Source organism: Lemur catta, chromosome 7, assembly GCF_020740605.2.
Source record: "Lemur catta isolate mLemCat1 chromosome 7, mLemCat1.pri, whole genome shotgun sequence".
In the NCBI taxonomy this organism is placed as follows: Eukaryota; Metazoa; Chordata; class Mammalia; order Primates; family Lemuridae; genus Lemur; species Lemur catta.
The window spans coordinates 85,664,406-85,692,316 of NC_059134.1; the positions used below are offsets into that span (position 1 = coordinate 85,664,406).

A 27,911-nucleotide genomic window follows, 5' to 3' on the forward strand; every position below is an offset into this window, starting at 1 on the left:
GTTGATCTGAGAACTGAGAGGACGGCTAAGTGACTAAGGGGTGAGTAGCGTGGACAGCATGGATCCGCTGGACAAAGGGCTGATTCCCAGCCCGGGCAGGACAGAGCAGAACAGTGTGAGATTTCATCATGCTACTCAGAATGGAGTGCAATTTAAAACTTATGCATTGTTGGCTTCTGGAACTTTCCGTTTTATATTTTCAGACCAATTGACCGTGGATAACTGAAACTGTGGAAAGCAAAACTGAGAATAAGGAAAGAGTACTGTATTCTATGATGTGAACCTCTAGGAATTTTGAAACTGGAAAAGAACTGTATGGAAAAGGTGAAAAGAAAAAAAAAGCTGGTGCTTGGGGGCAGAGGATGGAAATTTATGCAATGTTTAAATTCTTATGCCTCCATTATAGTTCTAAAGTTACCTGTTAATTTTGCAACAGTAATACAAAAAATCCATTAGGTATAAATTGGCTTGCCTATGGATGATTCTATCTGGTATATTTAGAGATAGAAATGCTCTTCTTCATTTGTATGCACACCCTGAGAAATATTTTGTTTTCCAAATACTACTGAGCTTTCCTTGCTTACCACTTGTCCTTTTAACAGTCCTGAGGACAGTGCCCTTTTTATAGGGAGAGTTTGGTAAAAACACATTTCTCTGGAACTGTGTTCTTGTTAGCAGGGCCTCTCAGCCCCTGGCAGCTTGCTGACATGAAGGGACTAGAGGGACTGATGTCTGTTTCTTTGGATGGTGTTTTACAAAATCTATTCCCGTTTCTCCCCAGGAGTTTGTCCCCCCCAGGGTTGTATGCTAGAGTTTTTTCCTTCCCTCTGGGAGTTGAGGTGACCGACAGTGGTCATTGTCGTTACTGGTGCCTTGAAGAGTCTTTCTGCCTCCCATGGACCAGTTTTGCTACGACTCCCGTGGTTAGATGTCGTCTCCCACGACCAGGAAGGTGTTGGGGGAGAGCCCAGGCCTGGCGGGCTTTGCTGGTACATGCCTTTTTGTTTTCCTTAATGAAGATACGTCTTTAAAAAAAGTCTTCCGTTGGTTCTTTCCTTTTAAGCCTTTCCTGATGTGGCCTTTGGATCTGAACACATGCTGAACTGGGAGCCGGGCCTGCCGAGTGCGGGTGGAGGCGTTCCTTCCACACCCGCCACCTCCGCTTCTGGGAGCCTGAGCTTGGAGCAGACCTTTCCATGTTTACGCAAGCTTGGGGACTTTACTGGGGTGAGGGAGGTATCCGGAGATTGAGTTGCCCTGGGCGGAAGTTTGAACAGAAGCCGTTTGTTTTGTGAGAACACAAAAAGCTGACCTGAGAGGGAGAGGCAGACAGACAGGCGGACAGAGGGGTGCGTGACAGGCATGGTCCCGGGTGCGGAACATAAATGGATGGTGTTACCAGCCTGGCCCATAATGAAAATGCTGCAACATGTCATGGAACATGACGGTCTCCCATGCCAGAGGGGTGGAAGTGGCTGGCACGGTGCAAAATGTTTGAGTGGCGCCCACAGCGACGCCTGGAGTGCTCTTAAAGACGTCCCTTGGTTGGGTAACTGTCCTCACCTGCTCCCTCCTTTCCTGCCTGCAGTGGGAGGTGGTGAGATAAGATCAGCCGTCCTCTCCTGGAGCCTCCCCTCCCCTCCCTGAACATCTGGGCGGCAGTGGTGACCTGGCAGTGCCTTTTTAAAAGAGTTATGATGGCAAAGGAGAGACAGAAGGCCAGATTCAGACTTCTCCCTCAGCCTCAGGCAGAAATGAGCATTCAGTTGCCTTATCCGTGGGCTTATCGAATATTAATCATTCTGGATGGCTTTTCTCTGCGTATAGCTTGCTATAAGCATTAGATTTTTCTTTTTGCCAAAGACAAAAAATATTTTATTTAACAAAAGGGGTGGGGGACCTCCAAACCAACCAGTTGGAAAAGTTCAGCGAAGACCCCTCTCAGATAACCCCAGAAGACCGTGGGGAGTGTGCTCCATGGTAGCTGGAGATGGAATTGGCTTCTAGGAGGGGAGTCCCCACCCCCACTTCAGACTCATTTTCAACCAAAGATAGAGCAGCCGTGCAGACTTTTCCAAAGGCGTCCCAGAGCTGGGTTCTTCAGCAGGGCTGCTTCAGTCGTTGGGACCGCAGAGCTTGCGCCAGGCCTGACAAGTTTGCATGCTTGGGGTTTAGCAGGGTGTGGCTGGTGCCATTCTGGGCTTGGGAGAAAAGGAGTGGGGCTTTTTTGAGTATCCTGAGAAAATGACCAAATCAATTAAAAATAAGTCCTGGACATGCCATTCCCCCCTTCTCACACTGCCCATCCCCCCGACCGGTCGTCGCATTGTGAATTGTTGGACTTGGCGTGACTTGGCCCAGTACAGTTGCTGGTAGATCAGGCCGAAGAAGGAAGAAAAGAGAGTCAACCAGGAATGGACAGGGACGGTCCCAGCGCACTAGCTGCGCTGTCCAAAAACACGTTCTTTTATTTTTCATTTAAGTAAACTTTTTATAGAAATTGAACGCACATACTGAAAAGTGCACAGATATTAACTGGGGAGCTCTATGAATTTTCATGAAGTAAACACACCTGGGAACCAGGACTCAGATCAAGAAATAGAGCCCTGCCAACCCACCAGAGCCCCCGCCCGCCCTGCAATGCACTCACCCCCCACCCCCGTCCTGACTTCCAACATCACAGATTACCTTTTTTCTGTTTTTGAACTGACAAGTGTGTCTGGCTCCTTTTCCTCAACATTACAAAGATCTCATTTCTGCCCCCTTTTCCAGGCCGAGGGTTATAGGATGACCCTCGACCCACTTGGATTGTGTGGACAACCCCAAAACCTTGGTGACCCGACACCCCGCCAGCCTGGGGCCCTAGACTCCAGCCCTCTTGCTCTGTGTGCCCTTGAATGAGCTCCTCTGTCTTCCAGCGCAGCTGTGGCCGGATGCCACCTGGAAGACCCAGTGGCATGGAAACAGGAGTCCAGACAGAGCCGGCTGTAATTGCGGGCTCACAGGGAGGGCAAGGGAGACTTGGAGAGACCTGTTGCATTCCCCGCAGAGGATGAATTAGATTTATATCCCTTAATCAGAGTCAGAGCCCCCGGCAACAGGCTACCGAGGGCCGGGCCTCTCGTGGGGAGTGGGGCCGGCCAGGAGGGAGGGGACACGTGTGGCCACGGAAGGTGGCTCGCAAGTGCCCTTAGAGAATATGTTTGTGTCCTAAAGCAGAATAAAAGGAAATACAGCCCTTGGGTCATTTGCCATAATAACTCATTAAGAAGCAGCCATCCACAGTTTCTTCAGGTGACTCGCTTTTCAGTTTTTCTTTTTAGTTTGAGCCAACATTTGGGACTATTCATTTCATAACTATGTCAAATACTCTTATCCCAAACTTACTTCTCTCGAGTTTTAAAGAATGTTTCACCTTTTATTATATTTTATAATTTGGTGGATAGGATGACCTTTCCTTTGGTTTTTGTTTCTTAAGCTTAAAGGAGCTAATATCTGTGTGTGTGTGTGTGCGCGCGTGTATTTATGTGTGTGTGTGTGCGTGTATTTTTATAGTGAGCAGTGCTGTGCAACCTTTCCTTAAATCATCTTGGTTGCTCTTTTAAGCTCTCCAGGCATATTAACTGTGGTGACATTTTAAGCAATTGATTTTGAAGAAAAGATGCCAATAGAAAATAGACCCACATTTTGAAAGAACCTCTCAATTCCTTCTGCTCAGAGCGTGTGTTCTAAGACCTTGCAGATGTACGTGTAAATATATGTATCTCTCCAAATGTACATCGTGAGAGAGAAATAAACATGGGATTATGCTACACATACTGCTTTGCAACTTGCTCTTTCCCCCGTGACTGCATTGTGGCTCTTCCTCCATGTCGGTGCATTCTAGCTCCTGGGTTCTTTTTAAAGGCTGCCAGGAGCTCGCTCGAATATGCCGTACCATATTTACCCAGTCTCACTCTTGGTAGATATTTAAGTTCTTTTAAGTTTTGAACTTTTACAAATAATATTGTAAAGAAGAAAAAAAGCCTTCTACGTGTTTCTCTATGCATTTATATGTTCCTGAGGATAGATTCCTAGAAATGGAATCTAGAGGTTCAAAGGTGAGCTCATAATAAATTGTGCCGGGTGCTGCCGTGTGTTCCCAGAGAGGTTGTACCAATTTATACTCCCACCAATAGGGTGTGAGAGGGCCGGCTTCCTCACACCATGCCAACTCTCAAGAGTTTCCACCTTTTCAACTTTTGCCAATTGGATTGTTTTAAAAAATGGCATTTTCACTTGCATTTGTTTACTAGTGAGGTTGTGCATATTCTCAGTTGTATATTAGCCACTTTTATTTTTTTCATGCCATGCTTATTCATTTCCTTTATTTTTTTTCTCGTTTTATTTGTAATTTTCTTATTGGTTTTTAAGGTGTTCTAATTAGGGACACAGGATTGTTTTAAAAGATGCATTTAGGAAAAAAAAATCATCTTGATTGGCATTCCTGACTATAAGGCTGCATAAAAGATCAAGTAGTCCTTCTTTTTCGTGCTGGTTGAAGGCTTGGGTTTTCTGCTTTGTTTTATTTAATTAGGTGAAATTTTTCCTCCTGGCTGGAGAGTCCCGGCTGTCTGTAAATGCATTATCGTTTGTGCAGCACAGGGTGGATCATGATGTGAGGTGGAAAGTGAGCCGTGCCTGGCAGAGGCTGGAGCCTGTTGGAGCTGATTATTGTGGACATTCCATGAGGAGCTGGGTCCCTTGCCTCATGTCGCTTAAAAGCCGTGGTCTCTCATGTCGTTAGCATAAAGGCACATGATCGACAGAAGGAAGGACAGAGAGTCTCTCGAGCCGTGTTGGCAGTTCTGGTTCATTATGTTCATTCCGCTGGCATTTCCCACATCAGTCTTGCTCCCTAAACTCCCTTGGCAGGTTCACGTGCCAGTATTCTCTTCACATCCACAGCACGTGGAGGGTTGCCACCTTCCATGTTGGTAAACAACCTGGGCTGTTTGTTCACAGCACACCGGGGCTGCCAGGAACGGGGTAGCCGGGGATCTGGGTCCCACTGCTCCCATGGCCAGCCATGACAGACGCATGCCCTTGACCAAACTCCTTTGAGCCCCGTCGTTCCTGCCGGGCTACCCTTACCTCCTCCACTATCCAGTAGCAAAGCGCTTTGCTGCTTTGTCTGCAAGCCCCAAATGCCACTGTGTTGCAGCTGTCACTACTCCCTGGATACAGAAAGAAACAAATAAAGGCCAAGGGTAGGGTGCTGATGGTTTAGAAGTCAACCTCTCTGTGGATGGATCTGTGAAGACTTGACTGAGAGCCTGTCTCCAACCCAATGCAGAGTGGAAACAGAGTGCCGACTCTTGAGGGTGTGAGCAGCCACCAGATGCAGCTGAGTCTGCCTCTTCTTCGCCATAGCATGTGTCTGACCTTGATGTCTTCCGAGCTGGCTCTGTGAGAATGGGTAGTCACAGAATGCTGGATCTGTCTTATGGGCAGCTATCTCAGCTGACAGCGTGCATCATGTGTACCAAGTCCTGGTGCCCAGGAGTTCTAGAGGCAAACTCTTACCTGCCGAGGTTGCAGTCTAAAGTGTTGGACTACATTTGAATTGTTACTTTGAGCTGTGAAGAACTATTGGTTTACACTCAAGCTATTCCAGAGGCAAAGGTTGCTTCATAGAAAATCCCAGAGTCCATGGACTTCAATAATAATATGAATAAAAAATATTTTTGGTTCTTCCCTCCCCCTTCGTTAATAAGCAAGTTATTATCTGAGCAGGAAGAGACAGGTTTTATTCCATAAATCTTAAGCTGTGTACAAATGTGGACTGTCCACAGGATTGAGGAATAATCCTGACTTGTAGGAATACATAACCCACAAAATGTTTGGTGAATTGCTTATCCTAATATTATAGCACCAGGAAGCAACCATCCATATTTACCTCCTTCCCTCCATCCCTCCATTTCGACATACTGTCTCAGGCCCTGGGCTACATTATACATTAGGACACATTCCCTCCTCTGTTGTAAAAGTTGCTCATGGGTGGTGGGGGAGGACAGGCACACAAACAAATTCATGGAGCACTGTGGTCCGTGAAGAGATAGAAGTTTGCAGACGTGTGTTGGGAGGTGGGGGGGAATGTGAACTTTCTTGGGAGGGGTGGGAGGAAACCTGGGAGAGGTGGGCTGGTCAGGACACCCAGGGACTTCTGTGCTGACCTGAAGACCTCAGGCCTTCCCCTTCTTGGGGTGGGGATTTGAAACAGCATGTGACATGGTCAGATTTGCTCTACACCTGTGTGAAAGATGCCTTTTAATGGCCGAGACTGGAGCCAGGAAAGCCAGGAGGAAGCCATTAATGCCAAACAGGTGAGAGAGAAGGACTTGAACTAGGGCTGTGAGTGGCAGGGATGGGGCTTTTTAATTAAGCAGCTGTTGATTGTTGGGGTGGTGGTGAGGGAGAGGGATGATTGGTGGTTCTATCAGCTGAGATGCCGAGAGATGCAGAAGGAGCAGGTGTGGGAGAAAAACGCAAAGCTCTGTTATGGACATGCTGAGCTCGTGCTGGGGATGGACGCATCTTTGGCAGAAGGGATGGAAGGGTGGAGCGAGGGTGGAGGTGAGGGGGAGAGAGCTCAGCTGGAGGTGTTGATTGGAGAGTTATCATCATGAAGGTTGAACTTAAGAGCGGACAAGATGGCTTTTCCAGAGAAGAGGGATCTTGCTCAAGCAGTGAACTCTGACAGCTGAGAAAGGGTACGTAGAGGAAGAGGAACTTCCAAGGAGACTGAGCAGGAATGATCAGAGAGCCAGGTGTGTGGGGGAGGCAGGGGAGCAAGAGATTACGGTGCAAGGGCGGCCAAGGGAGTGGAGTCTCAGAAGGAGGGAATGATCCAGTCGGTCCAAAGCAGCAGAATGGGTGACTTTGTGAGGACAAATTCGGGACAGTGATGCAGGTAGGAGCCAGCTGGATATCAGGGAATTGAAGAGCTTGTGGGCTGCAGGACTTAAACCTGTTTAGAGGTTGATTGTGGTCTCAGTGTTCACCAAGCCTTTGACTTCTTGAGCGCCTCCGTATTGAGCTGCCCCTGTTAGCAGAGCAGTGGAGTAACCCCCAGAACCGGAGCTGCACAGTGGGGCACGTTATTCAATTTATTGAAACGTGGTTTCCTAATGAACCTTCTCCTTTTCCTGCCCTCAGCTCACCTGGCATTATTCTATTGTATTTAGTTCAGGGTGGATCTTTTTACAGTTCAGATCACCCTTTCTGTAATTATTAATTATGTAACTACGTCTTAATGGTATGTCTTATAAAATGACATGTTAGGTACCTTCATTACATCTAGTCTTTATGTAATAATCATTCTTTAATAGTGAATAATAACACCTTTAAGAAATGAGCCCTGGTTAATCTTATGGGCTGTCATAAAACTTATGAAAAGTCTGGAAGCTTCCACTGGATTTCAGTATTTTTTCTTTTTTCCTTAGGAGGTTTTCTGGTGCGGGGGATACACAGTGAGAGTTCTAACGCTTTCAGGTCTGTGACTATGTGGCTCCAATACCAAGCTGGACAGAACAGCCTTTTGATTACCCAGGGAGCTTATCAAGGTTGCGGTTGGTCGATCTCTTGTTTTATAGATGAGGAAACTGAGGCACAGAGGTGTTCAGTCATTCCCTGAGCTTGGAAGGAGTGGCATTAGAATGCAGAGTGCATGGGCTCCAGTGCTGATTCACATGAGAGGAGTTCTATAATCCCTCTTTAATTTTTAAACTCACTTTGTTTTCTGGATGGTCATAAGCTACCCTTTGCAATCTGAAAACCCCAAATGGGTTTGTCTGCAGTTTCAGCCTTTTGAAACAGATATACCAAATCTGATGAGTCTCTTGCAAAGGTAAATTGCTCATTCCGGAGGTCTGAAATCTGCGATCATTCACACATGCATACTAAAGTGGGGACTCCAGCAGTAAATACTGCTTAACTCTGGCACTTGCTAGATGTACAAACATCATTTCCTCAAGAAGTCAGCTAATTCCTCATGATGGAGGGCCTGTCGTCGCGCTCAGCGTGGAGGGAGGGTGCCTGCGTGAGCAGATTGTGGAAGCAGGGTGGACCGGTTTAATGGATTAAACTACTTAAGAAAATTTAAAAAGACGCACCGGCTAATACGCACATACCCGCCTTGCTTGGCGGTAACAGGCTGGCGTTTGTGATTTCCCTGGCGGAGTTCCTCTGCTAATCGGAAGTGATAAGCCAGACAATCGTTCATTTCCTGAGACATGATGGAAGATTGTGGATAATTGAAGTGAACCGGAGAGGCCCTTTAATCCATACGGAGCGGGAGGCAGGTCTGATTCCTGGCCCTTAGGAGATTATTTACTCCTGTTGCTGGGGAGTGTGGGACCAGCCATCTCCAGGCATGCAGGGGATGAGGTCAGAGTTCTAAAGGGCAGAGGCCAGAATTGGGTCTCATCCAGGGGCCAGAAACCTGGGTTCTTTGGCCAGCCTGGTCCTGGCTTTTAGTCTGTCTGCATTTAAACAGGAGGAGCTACCTTTAGTACCTGCCTTTCAGGGATGTTTTCAGTTATGTAGAAGAGGAGCTTTATGTAAATCCCAGGTGGTATTATTATTATTACCATTATTTTGAGACAGAATCTTGCTCTGTCCCCTGGCTGGAGTACAGTGGCGTCTTCACAGCTCACAGCAACCTCAAACTCCTGGGCTCAAGCGATCCTCTTGCCTCAGCCTCCCAAGTAGCTAGCACTGTAGGTGCGCACCATCCCACCCAGCTAATTTTTCTGTTTTTACTAGAGACAGGCTCTCACTGTTGCTCAGGCTGGTCTTGAACTCCTGAGCTCAAGCGATCCTCCTGCCTTGGCCTTCCAGAGTGCTAGGATTATAGGCATGAGCTATTGTGCCCGGCCCCAGGTATTATTATTATTATTTTTTTTTTTACATACTCAAACTTTTATTATATTCCATCCTTCAATGGTTTCGATGAGGCCTACCCACAGCAGGAAAGACAATCAGATTTACTCAATCCATAATGCAAATGTTAAACTCACCCAAAACATCCTCATAAACCCCCAGAAATAATGTTTATCCAAATATCTGGGCAACCTGTGGCCCAGTCAAATTGACACATAACACTAACCATGGCAATGGGGTTTAGGGTTCTTTTTCCTTTTTTTTTTTTTTTTGAGACAGAGTCTCACTCTGGCGCCCTGGGTAGAGTGCAGTGGCATCAGCCTAGCTCACAGCAACCTCAAACTCCTGGGCTGAAGTGATCCTCCTGCCTCAGCCTCCCGAGTAGCTGGGACTACAGGCACTTGCCACCATGCCCGGCTAATTTCTTCTATTTTTAGTAGAGATGGGGTCTCACTCTTGCTCAGGGTCTTGAACTCCTGAGCTCAAACGATCCTTCCACCTCAGCCTCCCAGAGTGCTAGGATCACAGGCATGAGCCACCGCACCCAGCCAGGGGTTCTTTCTCTAGATTTTTGTTTTTGTTGCATGGATTTTATCACTTTTTGGAAATTTATTGAACTAAATACTTGTGTTCTTTTTTTTTTGATTTCAGCATATTATAGGGGTACAAAACTTTAGGTTACGTATATTGCCCTTGCCCTCCTCCCCCCACAGTCAGAGCTTCAAGCGTGTCCATCCCCTAGATGGTGCTCATCACACTCTTTATGTATGTATACACCCATCCCCTCCCCCCCCCACATCTGCCTGACACCCGATTAATGTTATTCCTAAATGTGCGCAGGTATTATTTTTAAATGCTGAAGAATCTATCTAGGACAGGGAGATGGTGTGTGTTTGCCTGCTATGGTGACGGCCATGTGTCTGCAGAAACAAAGAGTGAGTGAGTTAAGACTTGAAAAGGAACTTGGACATCATCCATTACTGCCTTATTTTACACATGGGGAAACTGAGGTCCGGGGAGGTGAACCACTTCCCCAAAGCCCAATGGCGAGTCCCCTCTGCCTTTCTCCTTTGACCTGCCCTGTAACCATGTTGTTTGAAAGGGCTGGTTCGTGTTTGTAGTGTGGCTGCTCTTAAAGAGCCCTGGGAATGATTTAAGGAGGGCTAAGTATTTCTCAGGAGCGACTGAGCTGTGGCCACTGTGTGTTAGAAGACACACAGCCAGGGTCTGCATCGTGAGCTCCTTAACTAGGTCCTTAAAACCCCATGTTTGTCCCCATGGTCTGCTTTTCTAGACCTAAGTGACCAGCCAGTCAGCCCAAATTCTAGCAGGCTTCCTACCTGCCCAGGTTGCACCCTTTCTAGAGAGGCAGGGAGAGAAAAGGGACCCGGCCTTCCCCGAATACCACTGACAGTGCAGTGTCAGCTCTGTGACGCGGAGAGTCGGTAAGAATGTGTGGAGGGAGGGAAGGAGTAACAGATACCAGTATCATTTATTAAACCCCAAGTATGTGCCACCTACTCTATTATAAACGCTGTATCCTTCTATCTATGTTATGTACATATTATCCCTATATCCATATATAGTTTATGTCTATATCTGTATCATCCTTATATACCTCAGCGTCCCTGCTAGGGAGATGGGATTACCTCAGTTTTTCAAATGGAGAATTGAAGCTCAGAGAGGGCAGCTCACTTGCCTGAGGTCACACAGCTAGTTATGGTTATAAGAGAATTGGGCGTTTGAACCCAGGTCTGGCTGACTCCTGAGCCCACGGTCTTTTCAACAAGCTGCCTTCCCAGCAGAAGGGAGGGACAGGGCGCAGGGTTGGGCTTCACTGTCTGGTTTCCATGACCCCCAGCCCCCTCCCATACCCCTCTCCTGTGCCGGCCCCCTGGTTTTAGACTCTGCGCTGTGCGCCTGGCCCCTCCTTAGTGGCAAAAGCCAGAGGGTCCTACTTACCGAGTCACAGCCTTGGCTGCCCCCAGCTGAGCCTGGGAGGCCGACAGTGTGCACTATTCTGAGGACGGCGGCTTTGCTGTGGCTTTCCCCACCCCGACTTCTCAGAAAGTTAGGGTTTAAAAAATATCTGACCTACTGGCTAGGCCTTGCTATTTCTGTTTTTGGAATGTCATAGCTTAGCAAGTTGGGTGGGTAAATCTATCTTATGAGATATGTTAGATATGTTTATTTTTTCCTCCACAATCAGTTTCTGCCCTGCAACTGTTGCTGCCTTTCAGAAAATGAAGAGGGTTCATAATAGAACGACTCTCCGACAGGGATGTCCTTGCATTTGCTCTTTCTTTTTCAGTGTGAACACTTGCCGCCTTTTATCTCGCATTCTTCTGTCATTGATGGGGCTTTTGGAGTTAGAATATAGTGGTAAACAGCTCCCATATATCTTTCATGGGTTTTTCCTCAAATATTAGTGTCAATTTTTGTTCTTTATGGTACATTTTATTAATGAAGCATTTTATAAAGGGCAGAAAAAAGTTACCAAGAACAATAGAAAACAAGCCTGTGCACTTGTCTCCCAGCGCCCTTGAATTCTAATATTTTGCCATGCCTACTTGAGATTGTTTTAAAGACAGAAATCTTGACGCTTGTTATAGACCCTCTCTGATCCCATTTGCCAGAGGCAATCACTATCCTGAATTTGGTATTTATCTTTCCCGTATGATTTTTCTTCGTTCTTTTTTTACACCTGTACCATAGGATTTCCTGTATGTTTCAAAAATACTTTTACATCTGTATGTATCCATTAAAATAGTATGTGTTTGAGCTGGATGGAGGTGATATTCTGCACCTTGCTTTTTTCACTTAGAATTCAGTTTCGCAGACGTATCCACCCTAGGCCATGCGGTGGAAGCTCCGGGCCCTCTGCTATCGTGTGAGCGTATCCTGTTCCTCATCGCTCTCCTTTTGATGAGCACTGGGTTTGTCTTACCATTTTGCATTGCAGCAGTGTCTCCGTGAATGTTCTCTTGCTGTCGTGTCGTCCCGTGCGCCTGTGCAGGCTCGTCCCCTCCCACGTAGCAGGAGAGGGCTGGCCGGGTCGCAGCGTGCGAGCACGTTCAGCTTCTTCGGGAGTTACCAAATTGCTCTTCAGAGTCCCTCCACCATGTACAGTGTGTGACTTCCCGTTGCTCCCCTCTTTGCGCCACTTGAGATTGTCAGACTTCAAATTTTTGCAAGTCTGATGGTTGTGAAAGAGAGCGTCCTTGTGTCATTAATCATTCTTTGATTACAAGTGAGGTTGAGGATCTATTAAGTGGCGGTTTGAGTTTCCTCATCAGTGTAAGTACCTGTTCATGTGCTCTGTCCATTTTCCTATTGGGTCACTTATGTTTTATTATGGAGTTTTATCAGAAAATTCTAGATGTCGGTACTGTGTGGGTCGTATATGTGGCAGGCTTCTTCTGCCAGGGAGTGGCTTCTCTTCTAACTTTGTTTATAGTATCTATCGATGACCAGGAGTTTTACCTTTTAATGCAGTTGTATTTATTAATATCAGTCTTTTCCTTTATGGCCTGGGCTTTGAATCTTAGTTTTAGAATTTCTTATTCTGAGCTCATAAAGATATGCTTTTGAGCCTAAATGAAGATCATTTTGCTTTTCTGGCCGTATTCCTTTCCATCCTTGCCTTGCCTGGGGACATCTGCGGAGAACAGAGGACAGGCTTCAGAATGGTTCCCAGTGACCGTGGTAATTGTCGCAGTTGTCCCTGGGCACATGGGCTGGGCTGAACTTGAGGTTGGAGCGAGATCCTTCTCCTTGGCCCTGGGCTGTTTCTGAGAGATGCTGAAGTGCAGGCGTGACTGGCCCTCCCTTAGGCCTGGCTTATCGCATCCCTGATAAAACTGATGGTAAACTTGTCCCCTCTCCCCTCCTTCAGTTTGGTGGCACTGCCTGACTGACTTCCTGCTGCTGCCACTGCCTGAAGCCAAAAAGGCAGAAGGCATGTGGGGATGGCTCCTGCTCCACGTTCTTTCCCAGGTTTGGCTGCCACCTGGCCCTTGGCGATGACAGTGTTGTGAGTGAAAGCGACTGCTTGCACAAGTTCTTCCAGAAGCTCTCTGCGTCTGTGCCTTTCCTCCTAAGCGTTCAGAAGTGTTCTGCAGACCCAGTCTCATTTATCCGTTGCGTTTTGCATGACACAGTATCCATGGGTTCAAGTCAGGTGCAGACAAGTTCATAGAACTTAAAGGTGTCAGAACTGGAAAGGTCCTTAGGGGTCATCAAGTTTCGTCTCCCATTCATTCTGTCAGCCGTGTGCGGAGTGTCTGCCGGCTGCCTGGCACATGCCAGTTGCTTAGGATTCAGTGGCAACAGGGCAGCCGAGGTCCCTGCCTTCGTGGTGGGGGAGCAGCCAGTAAACAGCGGGACGCATTTCAGGGTGCGGCAGGTGTGACGGGACTGGGCACCTTTGTCATTTTCTTATTTTACATAGACTTGTCTTCTAGCACAGAGGCCAGTTAGCAAATGGGCCAAAGCCAGCCACTACCTGTTTGTAGACACTCCCCTGAGCTAAGAATGGTTTTTATGTGTTTAAATCTTTGGGGAAAAAAAAAAATCAGACATTTACAATGTATTTGGATGATAGGGAACACTAACTTTGAACCTCATTTAGGTGAAATGTTAATTACCCCCTCAAAAAGAATCCCATTCTTTTCATTAGTGACCCTGTATTTCTGAAAATTGTTCTCAGTGACTATGAAAATATTTTGAATTTCATCAATAAAATTTTGTGGAATATCGTTTTCTCTCCTCCTATATAGGTACTTGCATCATGTCCTTAATTTGGATTCTTGGCCCGCACAACCTGAAATATTTACTAACTGGCCACTGGCAAGTTAATTCTTCGGTCTCAGTTTCCTCATCTGCAAAATGGGCATGGTGCCTATTTCATAGGGTTATTGTAAGGAGTAGAAAAGCAATGATGTTTGACTCCTTCCATACGTTAAGTGTTGCAGTAGATGTTGGATATTCCCCAGTGAAAAGTCCATCATAATGGTTTTTTTGAGGGCTGTTGGAGGAAGCCTAAGGAGGGAAGCCACCAGACCGGGGCTGGGGCTCGGTGCTCACCTTGGGGGTCGGCGTCATGACGAATAACATCCTTGAGGGTGGCTGTCAGGGGCCCACACTGTGGACCCTGGTCCTTACAAGGCCCGCACCCCCAACGGCTCTGCAAACCTTACTACATTAGCGTGGCTTCCACATAATTGTCCTCATAAAATGCACTAATGTGTTTAATGAGGCTATAAGTACAGGACAAAAATAACTTATGAAACTATTTCCTGGTGAAAAACTGTCCTTTTCGTAGACTTCTTTGCTTTCTCTTTGCTTGCCTCATTAATACCAGGCATTCTTGGCTGACTCGTTTTTTAAGAAGGAAACAAAGCATGTGTCATTCTTTAACACATGTTGCTTCACCCTTTAAGGGAGAGATAAACCATAGAGCTATGTGAAGTGCGGACTGCTGGTGGACAGCTAGGCTCACTCTCCACCCAAGTGACTTGCTCAATTGCTCTATCCATAATTATACACCATCTTCCTTCAGGGTCATGGAAGTAGAAATATGAAATCTGTGAATTATAAGGGTTGGCAGTACTGGACTGAACCCAGGGATCATGATATACCTTCTTACCAATTTCCCTGGGCTATATCTTCCTTGCACGGATGGGTACATGGAGGCTGAAGCTATTGGCATAATCTCACCGTGCAAGGCAGGCTGAAGAGTCCGGACAGAGCTGGAGACCTGGCTGTGTTCAGGTGGTTAGAGCCAGAGACACATCCTCACCCCAGACTCAGACAGTCTTGCATGACTGCTCCTTTCTTGGTGACAGTCCCGCCCCCAGCCGGGCTCCAGCAGGAAGCAGTTTGTTGGATGAGAATCGAATGACTCTGGGAAGTGCACTGGACAGATGTCTCTGGTTCCACCCGACACTGATGCAGAGCAGTCTAGAGGCAAAGAGGCCTTCAGGGATTTTCTAGGAATGTTTACGAACAAATCACTGCAGAGCAGCTCACTTGCTGGTCTTATTTGTGCCCGTGCATGGAGCATATGTTTATGTTTGAAGACACTAGTCACAGGGAAAGCAGACGGTGGCTTTTAGTGGCCTCATAATACTATAGTTTCTTGGCACCAGGTAGTGGGAAGAGGTTGTTAATTCTCTGGGGAGGTTTTAGGCAAGATCTGTTTGAGATCTGCAAAACTAAATGCTAAGCTGTGTGTCTGTACATATGTGTGTGTATCCTGCTTTTGCTGTTCATTGAGCCTGTGGACTCGGATTGCCAGGAAGCAAAGAGTAAAAATAAAGGCCATTGGAGAGAAATGTGAAAGTGGGACATGTCATGGTTTGCAGATGTTGATTCTGTATTGCATCATGATGGGCAGTACCCCCCGGGAGGGAAGACCAGAGCAGGAGAGGAGAGAACTCTGAGGGCTCCAGCTGGTAGAACAGAATTCCCATTTCTCAGCTGGAAAAGTCAGCATCACTAAGTGCACGTTCTGGAATGATTTGGGTGGGATGCAGCAGCTGTCTGAGTTTTTGTAGTTGCCCGTTTTGGCCTCCTCATCAGGTATAAATTTGTGGGTGCCAGAAATTTTAGAAGAAGCTACTGTAGCAGGCTGTTTGCCTTTGTCCAATGGGGGAGGACTTGGATTTTTTTTTTTTTCATTCTTAGTGCAGATGGTGTAGTTATTTTAAGTAAGTGATGTGCTGCAGTGAAAATGGGCAACTCTTTTTCATTTTTCAGCTTAATGAAAAAAATAAAAGGGAGGAGGAGAAAGCCCAGCTAGCCAACTTCGTGCTAATGCTTCTCTTTTCTGGATTCTTAATGTGTCCCAAGACACTAAGATGGGATAAATATTTCAGCCACCAGAAAGTCCTGCTGTCGGCCTGAAAAGATTTCTAACCTCCGTTAAAGCAGACAGGGTAGTAATTTACTTGTACAAATCCAGACACCCCCATGTCCCTTATTTTAAGTATATATGTACAGATCCCACTCACATTCTAGGGGGATGAGACAAGGGGTAGATGGAACTTTCCAAGGAAGCGTACAAGGGATGGGAAATAAATTGGTAACTCAGCACATGGTTCTCTTCTTGGAGTGGTCACAAATGTTTAATGGAGACCTATGGAGTGCTGGTGCCCAGGGTCCAGAGTCGGACAGAACAGTGCCAATCTGCCTGCAGGGGCACTCGGTCTGGTAGAGAGAGCACAAATGCATCAGAAGGCACAAGCTAGGATAAAGGAAAACACAGGGCACTCTCAGAGTGACCGGCTTTAGATTGGATATCGATGAAGGGATCTCAGAGTGCTGTAAGCTGAGGTCTGAAGGGTGAATGAGGAGGTTAGCCAGGTGTACGAGTGTGCTCGGGCTGCCATAACACAGCACTGCAGAGTGGGTGGCTTAAACAACAGCAATCTGTTTTCTTGTGATGCTGGAGGCTAGAAATCTGAGATCAAGGTGTCAGCAGGGTTGGTTTCTTCTGAGGCCTCTCTCCTTGGCTTGTAGACGGAAGTCTTCTTCCTGTGTCTTCACATGATTTTCCATCTGTCTTAATCTCCTTTTCTTATAAGGACACTAGTCATATTGCATTAGGACCACCCTAATGCCCTCATTTTAACTTCATTATCTTTCAAAGACCCCCATCTCCAAATACAGCAGTCACATTTGAAGGTACTGGGGGTTAGGACTTATAAATTTTGGGGGAGAACCTAACTCAGCCCATAACACCAAATGAAAGGTAGGCAGAAAAATGTTTGGGGTCAGCTAACAGCATGTTTGGGGCTCTCATGGCAGGGAAGACAGTGGTATGTTCCAGGAGATGATTCGAAATGAGATCGTACATGTAGGCAGGGGCTGGATCATGCAGGGCTTTGTAAGCCATGGCGAGTTTCAGATTCATTCTAAGGACACAGAGAAGCCATCAGTTGCATTTTAAAATTACACACTGTGTGAAGAGATGGAACTAGAGGACAAGAGAAGTGGAAATCCGAAGGGTTTTTTTTTAAACCAGCATTTCTCAACCTGGGAACTACTGACATTTCAGGCTGGACAGTTCCCTGAGTAGGGGACTGTCCTGTGCATTGCAGGATACATGGCAATATTCCTGGCCTCTACCTGCTGGTTGTTAATAGCACCCTCCCTTCTCCCAAGTCATGACAACCAAAACGTCTCCAGACACTGCCATGTGTTCCCTGCGGTACAAAATTGTTCCCTGCTGAGAACCAATGGTTGAATGGGGACAAGAGATAATGGCAGCTTGGATTGGGTGGTACCAGTTTAGTGAGGCAAATTGGATGGTTTGAGGAAAGTTTTGAAGCCAGAATGAACAGGATTTACCCTGCCTTTGCTTTGATTTCTCCTCGTGCTTTTGAGTTTGATGATGTCACTTCCCTAAAGCACAAGGCAGCGTGCAGTGTGCCGCCTGCATGCGTAAGGGAGTTGCTCAGAGGGAGAAAAAGCATGTGCCTCTCTGTTATTATTCACCAGGGCCCAGAATCCTTGGTCCCGTCAGGAAAGCACTGTGAGCCCTGTGGCTGGCAAGACCACCGGTGTGTAACGGACATGGTATTTAGTCTCTGCATCCACCCATCCATTTGTCAAGTCCATGCGCCGCCAGCCGTATTGACTTTCAGAGCAAGCACTTTGGAATCTAATCTGGCCAATTTTCTGGCTCCGGAAATCTGTTTATCAGAACAAGATTTCACAGTTGCTGTGACTTTTCCAGGGGGCTTGCCTTCGAGGAGCTAGTCTACAAAAGCAAGTGTAAGTGATTTCCAAACAAAACAGAGTGACAGTTACATTCCAGAGCCCTGAAGACTTCGCTGCTTGCTGGGGAAGCCTGGAGCAGTTGTTACGAAACAGCTGGAATTGTGTGGGTTTTCTGGGTTGAGCATTTGCTGTCTGGCTGGGATCCAGCGCCTGGCTGTACTTCTGGGTTCCCCCTCAAACCCTCACCAGGGGATGGTGAATTGGTTTCATGTTCTTCTCGGGGCTGGGGGTGGTTTTCTGGAGCCCAGTCTTGAGAGGGACTCTGATATTGATTCTGGGCTCAGTGGAACGGAGTGCCGTGATTGATTAGTGATGGCTGACTTGGCAGTAGAATAGGAGGAATAGTAGCACAATACATTTTGCACTTCCTAACAATCAGAGCTGAATGATTTTTTTATTCCATACCCTTCCATGCCCTGGGCTGTGCCTTCCTGCGTGGAGTCTTTGTTAACACTGTTCTCTAGGCCGGAAGGGTCCTTACTCTTCATCTCTGTGTATCCATCAACATCCACTGTAAATGCCACCTCTTTCTTGGACTCTTTTTTGATTTCTTTGAATTTTGACTTTATCTTAAGAACACCAGGGAGCCATTCAATGGCCTTTTAAAGTAAGGAAATGTCACGATCGATTTGCTGTTGAGAAAGATCCTTCTGGACACATAGGGGAGAATGGATTAGAGAGGGCCAAGTTGGGAGGGTGTGCAGGGCAGCAGTCCCGGTAAGAGAGGGGGAGTAGTCACTGTCGAGGCACGGGGGACTTGGAGATTGGCCATCTCTAGGGGTTGGTGGAGAGAGGAGGGGACAAGGGAGATTTCCAGGGTTCGGATGTGGGTAGTTGGGCAGAGTGGAGCCCCTCACTGTAGCTTCTCTTCTAGAGTTCTCCAGGGAGCTGTGGAAGCTCGGTGTCAGCAGGGAGACATGCACGTGTGTTATTAATTCAGGACAGTGCGGTAGATGGTCCACAAGGGAGATTCTGTGGCACTAGGGCTGATGGGGTGCTTGCTTATGGCTGCGTCCATTCCCATGGGTTGTTGCCCACTTGTCCTAGTGGTACAGTATTTTTAGTATCACCCCAGTAATACCATCGCCAGACTGCAGAGTAAGTGCTCGTCTGTGCTGGGAGAAGCTAGGGAACACTTCAGAGGGAAAGCAGCAGAGAAGTTGTTTGCTGAAAGGTGTGTAGGGTTTTACTAGGAGACCCAGCAGGTCGAAGGGCATCCCAGGTGAAAAGAATAGTGCATATAAAGGATGGTGGCGTGGCAGAGGGTGTGATGCCAGGGGATCTAGAGATGCTTCTCTTTGGCAAAGCTTGTGAAAGAGGGTCATGGGCCCTTCTGTGCTCTTGTCACTCCCAGGCTGGTCTAGACACCATTGTTCTTGTCACATGGCTGGTGCCTTTCCAGCCTGGAGGAAGGAGCCTTAGCTTTTGCCTCTGTCTTCAGGATATAGCACAGGTGTCTGATCGTAAATGTCCAGTAAATGCTTATGGAATGACTCAGGAGGGAGCTCTGGAGCTAGGGTGTGCGGAGGGACTGGGCTTTTATTTTATTTTTTTCTCCTTTAAAGACTCTTTTACTTCCAGATGGTTCTTTATCTCCCAGCCTTTGATCACACTGGCTCAGACGAATGAGATCGATCAGATCCTAGCTCCCTTGAAAATCTGCCCCCAGGGTCCGTTGGTGGGTGGATGAATTCACCCCCCCCCCCCCCCAGCTCTGGCCGGCTCTGTTTGCTTCTGGCCTAAAGGTCGGGCGTTTGGGGCGGGGACCCTGACTCTTTATGACCACGTTCAGTGGAGTTGAATGTGAACCTTGGGGCTTGGTTCTCAACCTCCAGTAACCCTTGACAAGCAGTTCCGTGACCATGGGGCCCCCTTGGGGGTTAAAAGGCCTGAGTTCCAGTTTCAACTTGGCCTTTCCTACCCGTGAGACCTCAGGCAGGTCGGTTTTGTAGATCTGAGCTCCTGTTTCCTAGAGTGAAATGATCTCCCAGTAGTCCTGCCAACTGGGCCCCAATTCAAGGAGTCTGTGATTGTAGGGGCCCCAGAGTCCGAGCCTGGAAAGATCCTGCAGCTCCCACTGTTGCAGATATTGGGAGTCCAGAGCTCACTTCTATCTGGAACTTTAACTTTTTAACCACTGCTGGTGGCCAAATAGGAACATTTGGATTTTATAACCCGTCTTTTGGATGGAAAAAGAAAAAAAAAGTCAGCACCCTTTCTGTGTCCAACAGCTAAGTGCATTCTTTGTATTTCTCCATTTAGTCCTCTCAGACTCCCAAGGGCTGGGGTGGGGCCGATTATCAGCCCATTTCACAGATGAGGAGACTGAGGCCCAAGGAGGTCAGGTCACCTTCTGGAAGTCTCACATATGCTGAACAACAGTCCTGTCCATTGGTTGAGGGCTCAGGTCCTTGCTGCTGTTCCTGTGCTGTCTGACCTCTCTGTCCCCTCTCCGCAACAGAGAGCCAGCTGCTCCCTGGGAACAACTTCACCAACGAGTGCAACATCCCGGGCAACTTCATGTGCAGCAACGGGAGGTGCATCCCGGGTGCCTGGCAGTGTGATGGGCTGCCCGACTGCTTCGACAAGAGTGACGAGAAGGAGTGTCGTGAGTGTGGCCCGGCCCTTTGCTGGGGTAGGGGTGGGGGAAGCCCTGGGGCAGAGGGGAGGTGGTCCTGAGCTGGCCTGGACCCTGCACGCTCTGCTTGCTGCCTGCTGGTGGCTTTGGGCCTGTGGCCGACAGTCCTGCCTTCTCCCCTCCGTACTTTAGTCTCGGAGCAGTGTGGTCTGTACAGAAACTGGGGTATCGGTGGTGGTGGAGCCGCAGCTCTGGGAAAGCAGAGGGTTCTCCCATCAGGCTCTACTGAACTCTCCCCTGGGGGACACTTTACAGATGAGCCATCTGGGAGTCCCAGAGGTTATGTAGCTGCAGGATCTCACAGCCAGCACATGACAGATCTGGCACGGGAACCCAGGGCCGCCTGACCACAAGACCCGTGCTGGTCACCATCTTGCAGAACACCGTGGAGTTTTCTCGATGATTAAATGAGGTGTAGCATCCTGGCAAGGATCCAGAACAGAGTTGGTCCCGCGTAGATAGTAATTTGCTTTCCCTGTTCCCTTTTCTCTGCCGACAATATGGCCTGGGCCCTTGCTGGGGACATCACCTTCTAATGGGCACCGCCAGGATCTGCTGGGCTTTGTGATCCCCCCACCCCCCTCCTTATTCAGCTTTTCACCCGTTTCGAGCCCCTGAAACTCGCCTGAGATTTGGGTTAGTGATAATTTATAGAAAAGCAGCACCTGGGATGTGAGTTAGAGGGGCGTCCAGGGAGTCACATGATCCTGCTCCCTGCCCCTTAGGGGTGGAGTGACCTGGCCCTGGTACCCCATGTGGTCGTCCTCCTGGGCACCGTGTAGGAAGTGTGCCCGACAGTAGTGGGCACAGATTGTCTGATGAGTGACTTGCCTTGGGACCGCGTGACCGGACGATGGTTCTTGGCTCTTCCATGGGCTTCGGGCACCAGGCCACGTGGCCTCTCTGAGAGGGGAACTGTGTGTTCTGGCTCTGGGCCTCCTGTCTCTCTGGAAGCCAGCTGAGGAAATGGCTGAGGACAGGATAATCATCTGAACTTTTCACATATCTGTTACGGGGATTTGAGGCCGTTTATTGACGCACAGGAAGGAGCACTGGGTTTGGAGCCCACCCTCCGTCACAAGCTGCCAGCCCTGAGACTGGCTGTTCGCCTGCCAAAGGGGTCCAGTATCCCTGATGCCTGCTTCTGCTCTTTGGAGAAGTTCTGGGGATGGGAAAATTGGGGGTGTGTTTTTGGGGGGGGCAATATTTCATTTTGATTTTTCTGAATTGATCATTGATTATACATAATGCATTTTTATTTTTGCAGAATTTTTAAAAAATATTATGTCTACTTCAGCTTTTCCCTGTTTCTAGCATGGCTTCAAAATTGCTGGAAATGTGACATTTGTAATTTGAGTTTCAAATGAGATAGTATATGTGAGCGCTATCATCGGTCCAGTTTTGAAGATTATCAAACAGCACACAAGTGTTCAGAATTACCATTTTTGGGATATGGTGTGTATCTGAATTCCAGTAAATGCAGATTGTCATTAGCTGACCAGGGAATATTCGGCACTTGATCAGTTTATGAAAGAATGCGGGATTAGCAGTGGAGTCCTAAATGGTATTCCCAGCTTTGTCAGTAGCGGCTGTGTGACATTAGCATACCTGTGACATTCCATGTCTTCTGTCAGTCCAGTCCCCTGATTTTAGAATTCATGCTCAAACTGGAAGAAGTGGTGGAGAGAAATATTAAAAAGATGTTGCCAGCAGCTCCTTGGCGCTGCTTGGTTTGGTTTGGAACAGGCTTGTTCTTGTCGGTCCACCGTTATTTTTTCCTCCTCGTTTCCAACTCTACCCTAGTGTGGTAGAGACTCGACTGGCATTTATTTAGTCTTTTAATCAAAACATAATTAAAAAACCATACCCCAGACACAGGCATTAACCTCACCTCAGTGGCCTTTCTTTTTTTTTTTTTGTCTTTAAACTGTGAAAACAGAAGATTAGAAAGTTTTAGACACTAAAGAGAAGGAAAAAAAGTTCATTTCCTAAAACAAATTCTACTTTCATTTTAAATTTCTTATATACTCCCTTCCATCCTCAGAGTTGAGGGTGTGAGCCCTGGAGAAAGATTATTTATGTGCAAATCCAAGCCCTTCTCCCTGCTTAGGGGACTATGTGGTCTTGGGAAAGTTACCAGAATGTTCTAAACCTTAGCCATTGGGAGGATGAAAGAGAATTCTTTAACCTTCTGGTGCCCCAACTTCCTCCTCTCCAAAATAGGAGTAATAATGCTTCCGATACTTAGCGCTGGAACTTAGAGTTGAAGTTTTAACGTGTGGAAGGCATGCAGCAGTGCCTGCGTGAAGTTATGTAGCTTGTAAACATCAACTGTGATTGGTCAGTTGGCACGAACTATTTTATATGGTTGTCATCATGAGATCGGATGTATGATTGAATTATCTGCTTTTTTCTACTTACCATTAGAGGTTCTTGGCCATATCCTATATTTTCTAAAACAAATCTTAGGTAATTAGAGATTGTTATTAATGCATCATGAAAGGGCATAGAGAAATGCATATCCCCCTGATTATAATACCTGAATAGACTGCGGTTTATGGTGGTACTATTCATTCATTCCACCTTGTTTTGGGAGACTGGCTAATGTTCCATCAAGTAGATACACTGTAACTCAACCATTCCCCTGTTGTGTGGTGTTGAACTCTCTTGCTTTTTAACTTCTGCTGATCATAATTTTTAAGGTCAATATAGGAACTTACCCATACCAGGAGGACAGAAACACATGGTGGTTTCAGCCAGAGCCAGGGTGGGCAGGGCTGAGGGCTGCAGGGTGACCAGCTTGAGCCTTTTCACGGACACCCCGGGAGTGGTCCATGTAGAATTCCTGTCGCCTTCTACATGGGAAGGAGACCAGCTCGCGGGTCACAGAGCCCTTTCTCTGATTCTTTGGAACAACTGGGCACTTAAGGGGACAGGAGTGAAGGTGGCAATGTTCTCGCTTCAGAGAGGTGTTTGCCTCAAGTGCCCTGTGGAGCTTTGGCATTGAGAAGATAACACATTTAAAAAAGAGAGAATTCTCGCCCTTTTTAAAGGGCAAGGAAGGAAGAGCCTGGAGGGATGGGTCACGGTGGATATGTGGCCGTGAGCAGTGTTTCTGTAGCCGCAGCAGAGGAAAGATTTTCCTAAGACAGGAAGATATTTCTTTTACTATAAAGATGATAAAATCACATGTTGTAAAAATTGGGGCCAGGGGAGGAGAAAAACAAAGGACTGGCACCTGGAGTCCGTACTCAGACAGATGCACTGTTAGCATCTTGGAAGTTTTCATTTGGACTTTTTCCCAGTTGTAATTACCATGAGTACATAGTTTCATATTTTGATATTTTTCTTCATGTGACATTTTAACATGTTAACATTTTTCTGTGTTTTTTTTTTCATTTTTCTCTTTATCGTTTTTTTTAATGCTATTAACCTGTATAATACAATTGATTTACTCATTATTCGGCATTTTCCCTGTTTCCAGTTTTCCACTGTTGGAAAAGTATTTACTGTTGTGAATAGGAGGGTGGACATAACTTTCCCCTTGTTTTGATAAATTTTTTTTAGGCTAAATTCTCAGAAATAAAATGACTGGGTTGAAGGGCAGGCGCCTTTGCTGGCACTGGGCACAGACTGCCCACTTGTTTTGCTAAAGATTTGTGCCAGTTTGCTCTCTCACTGGCAGTGCGTGAAAACTGTGACTTTATTTTAGTTTTGGCAGCGTTGGGTAATATTAAATGCCTTCAAAAAATATTTTGTTTTTCTGGTTAATTTAATAGTTGAAAACAGTTATATATTTTAGCCTCTCATTTTAAAAATTATCTGGTGAGGTTGAATGTCTTCCCTTACCTCTACTTCCTAGTTGTATTTCCTTGTGAAATATCTATTGATGGACTAAAATTAATTTCTAACTCTTAAGACATTAAATTTTCTGCCTCTTGAATCTGGAGAAGAAGCTCATTTGGGGAGACTTTTGAGTATATTTCTGTTCTTGGTTAGTGGAATGCCCTCAATGATAGTTTTATCCAAATAACTTTTTTTGCCTGTAATCCTAGCACTTTGGGAGGCCAGGGTGGGAGGATCACTTGAGGTCAGGAGTTGGAGACTAGCCTGAACAACATAGCGAGACTCTATCTCTCTAAAATATAGAAAAATTAGCCAGGCGTGGTGGTACAATGCCTCCAGTCCCAGCTACTCGGGATGCTGAGGCAGGAGGATCACTTGAGCCCAGGAGTTTGAGGTTGCAGCGAGCTGTGAGGATGCCACTACACTCCAGCCTGGGTGACAGAGCGAGGCTCTGTTTTTTTTTTTTTTTTTTTTTTTTTTTAAACCCAAGTAACTTTTTTGGTAATAAAAGGAATACAGACGCGTTTTAGAAAAATGTGGAAGCCCCATTGAAAGCACTGATTATGATGAGAGCAATGGTGTGTACTTAGAGCTTCCTTCGGGCCACACTAGCCCAGGCACTTTATTTTATATTAACTCATTTCATCATCACAAAGGCCTTTTTAGGAAGGGACTGTTGTCATTTCCAGGTGAGGAAACCAAGCCACAGAGTGATTATGCGGAGCTTGCTGGTTGGCTCAGAAAACAAGTCACTATAACATTCCTTCATCAGAGACCCTAATGGGGTCTTTCGGTCTCTCTACAGGCATCTGTTACCCTGCTGAGTGCGATCATACTGTTATTATAATATATTATCTTGACTAACATGCGTTTTTAAAAATATTCTAAAACATCAATAATGTTTTCCTATGGAAATGATTTTTAAAACCTGTGAGTCTCTGAAACGTTTTCCTCCAGGAGAGTATTCTTTGATCGATGCCGCTCTCAGTAATAAAGTGGCGATCCAAATTTCCAGAACCCACGCGTGGCCTGGAGTCAGGAGCCTTACGCTCTCCTTCCGGTTTTGTGTCCGATTTCAGTTGCCATCTCTTTATGTCCCAAGCAAGTTGGGAAGAGATCTTGAATGTATGGGATCCTTGTCACAAGAAGTTTATTTTCTCATTTGGCAAATTATTAATATAGTGATTGATGTCACCTCATCTCTACAAAATATAAAAAATTAGCCAGGCGTGGTGGCACACGCCTGCAGTTCCAGCTACTCAGGAGGCTGAAGCGGGAGGATCACTTGAGCCCAGGAGTTCAAGGTTATAGTGAGTTATGGAGACAGAGCAAGACCCTGTCTATATTTAAAAAACAATAATAACTCTCTAAATCCTGAATCATGGAAAAAGTAGGTATAAAAATGGTATTTGAATTTTATTTGCTTTTGCTGTCCCCAATTATTTCTTGAGCATGCCTTCTAATTGCTCTGGTGTGATGGCATAAATCCACAGGATAGAGTTGAGGGGGCAAGTCTGGGATAATGATCACCAGGAAATATAAAAGGGTAAGAAAGCCAGGCTGAGATTGTCCAGGCTTCAGCTCTGCCTCTTTCTTTTTTAGCATCTTTTCCCACCTTCTGCCTCTAGGTGGCGCCTCATGTAACATTTTCTTTTAAACCTGGTGCTACAGGGCAAGCGGGGATGAATGAGGGAAGGGGCTGGATTCTGAGTTATTATCCTTCCAAGCTTTGCCAGAAATTCAGCTATTTCACCCAGGCACCTAATGCTTGGCTCCACACGCAGCACACATCTTGCTTCTTCCTCTCTCAGGCTGCTCTGTCTTTTCTCAGAGCAGGGAAGGCAGACTGTCTGAACTTTGTGGTGTGCGGCTACGGCAGCCTTGAGTCCTCACCTTCCCGGTATAAAAAGCAGAACTGGTCATTGTTTGGGGTTGAATTGTATTTCCTCCTCCTCCCACCAAATTAACCCCCAGGACTTCAGAATGTGACCTTATCTGGAGATGAGGATTTATAGAGGCAATAAGGAAAAATGAGGTCATTAGGTTTGGTTCCTAATCCAGTATGACTGGTGTCCTTATAAAATGGAGAAATTCGGCTGCAGAGATTTATACGGGGGAGGACACATACCAAGAAGACAGCCATCCCACAAGCCGAGGAGAGAGCACATCCTTCCCTCGCAGCCCTGAGAAGGAACCAGCCCTCCCAACACCTTGGTTTTGGACTTCTGGCCTTCAGAACTGCAAGACAATACATTTCTGTTGTTTAAGCTCAAGTTTTTGGAACTTCGTTACGGCAGCCCTAGCAAACTAATACAATCATCAACCCATCTCTCTTGTTTTTTAAAAATTATTACAGAGGGAGTGACAGCTGTCCCACAGCAGTGTAACAGGATGACATCCACAGGATCTTGCTTCCATCTTTTTCTTGAACAATTTGAAAGTAAGAACTTCACTGTTGTGGGTTGAATTGTGTCTCCCAAAAGGACATGTTGAAGTCCCAACCCTCAGTTTCTCAGAATGTGTCCTTATTTGGGAGTGGGGTCCTTGTGGATGTAATTAGTTAAGATGAGGTCATACTGGGGTAGGGTGGAGCCTTAATCCAGCAGGAATGGTGTCCTTACAAGAAGATGATATGAAGATATGAGGGAGGAACACCAGGTGACAACAGATGCAGAGATTGGAGTGATGTCACTGCAAGCCAAGGAAGGCCAAGGATTGACAGCCGCCACCAGAAGCTAGGTGGAGGCAGGGCAGGTTCTATCTGAGTCTCAGAGGGAGCCTAGCCCTGCTGACAGCTTGATTCTAGACTTCTGGCCTCCAAAAATGTGAGGGGATACATTTCTGTTGCTTTAAGCCACTCAGTTTATGGTGCTTTGTAATGGCAGCCCCAGGAAATGGATGCGCTTTCTTCCCGGGGGTGCTGGAGCCATTTGGGTGTCTGTGAGGCAGCCTTGCCCAGTCGGTGTGGCCCTTTCTTAACTGCCGTCCCCCGGCCTCTCAGGAAGAGCCAGCCCTCTGTTCCTGCTCGGGGCCCACTGCCTCGTCACGTGAGGGAGGTGTCCCTTGTTCTCCAGGTCTTGGCTCAGGCAAGCCACGGTTAAGTGCTGAATTCCAACGGCCCTCTGAAGGAGCTGAGCCTCCGGAAACAAGGCTCTCAGAAGCGTCTAGACACTATCATCGTGGTTTAATGCTCTGTCCATTAAACACTTCAGAATGAAAAGACAGACACTTTCACAGCACTTACGGTGTGCCCGAAATCCCAGACCTATGTGTATTAGCGTTTTCTAATGGAGTTATTTTGTTTGTTTGTGTATTTGCTTTTAAATGCCTCAGGTAATTCCAGACATGACCCTCACTTCACTTAATTTCTTTCATCTCAAATGCGAGACTGTAAATCCTATGGTTAAGAACAGGGGCTTTGGGGCCAGGCAGCTCCGGGCTCTCTCTCCAGCTCCCGTGTATAACTTGAAGGCCTTGGGCGCTATTTTTACCACCTTACTCTGCACCTATTTCCTCTTCTGTAAAATGCGGATAATAGCAGCACCTACTCCAAGGGTGATATTTAAAACATCTAATAAGCTCTGTGTCCAGGCCATAAGCCAGTTGGAAAGGAGTGGACCTTAAACAATAGGTATTGTTTCCTGGCACAGACAAGGTGAAGGTCAGCTCTGAGTCTTATGTGAGCTAATGGGTACGAGGTTTGCAGCTGACGCCTGTTTGA

The 27,911-nt window shown here is 46.7% G+C and overlaps 1 protein-coding gene across 2 annotated transcripts in view; it reads left to right on the forward strand.

The window, feature by feature from the left end:
• LDLRAD3 (low density lipoprotein receptor class A domain containing 3) overlaps positions 1 to 27,911 on the forward strand; it is a 231,501-nt gene that overhangs the window by 50,799 nt on the left and 152,791 nt on the right. For both annotated transcript variants that reach the window (XM_045557816.1, XM_045557817.1), the window contains exon 2: positions 20,168 to 20,314. In XM_045557816.1, the coding sequence (XP_045413772.1) occupies positions 20,168 to 20,314 (147 nt within the window). The remainder of the gene's footprint in view (positions 1 to 20,167; positions 20,315 to 27,911) is intronic.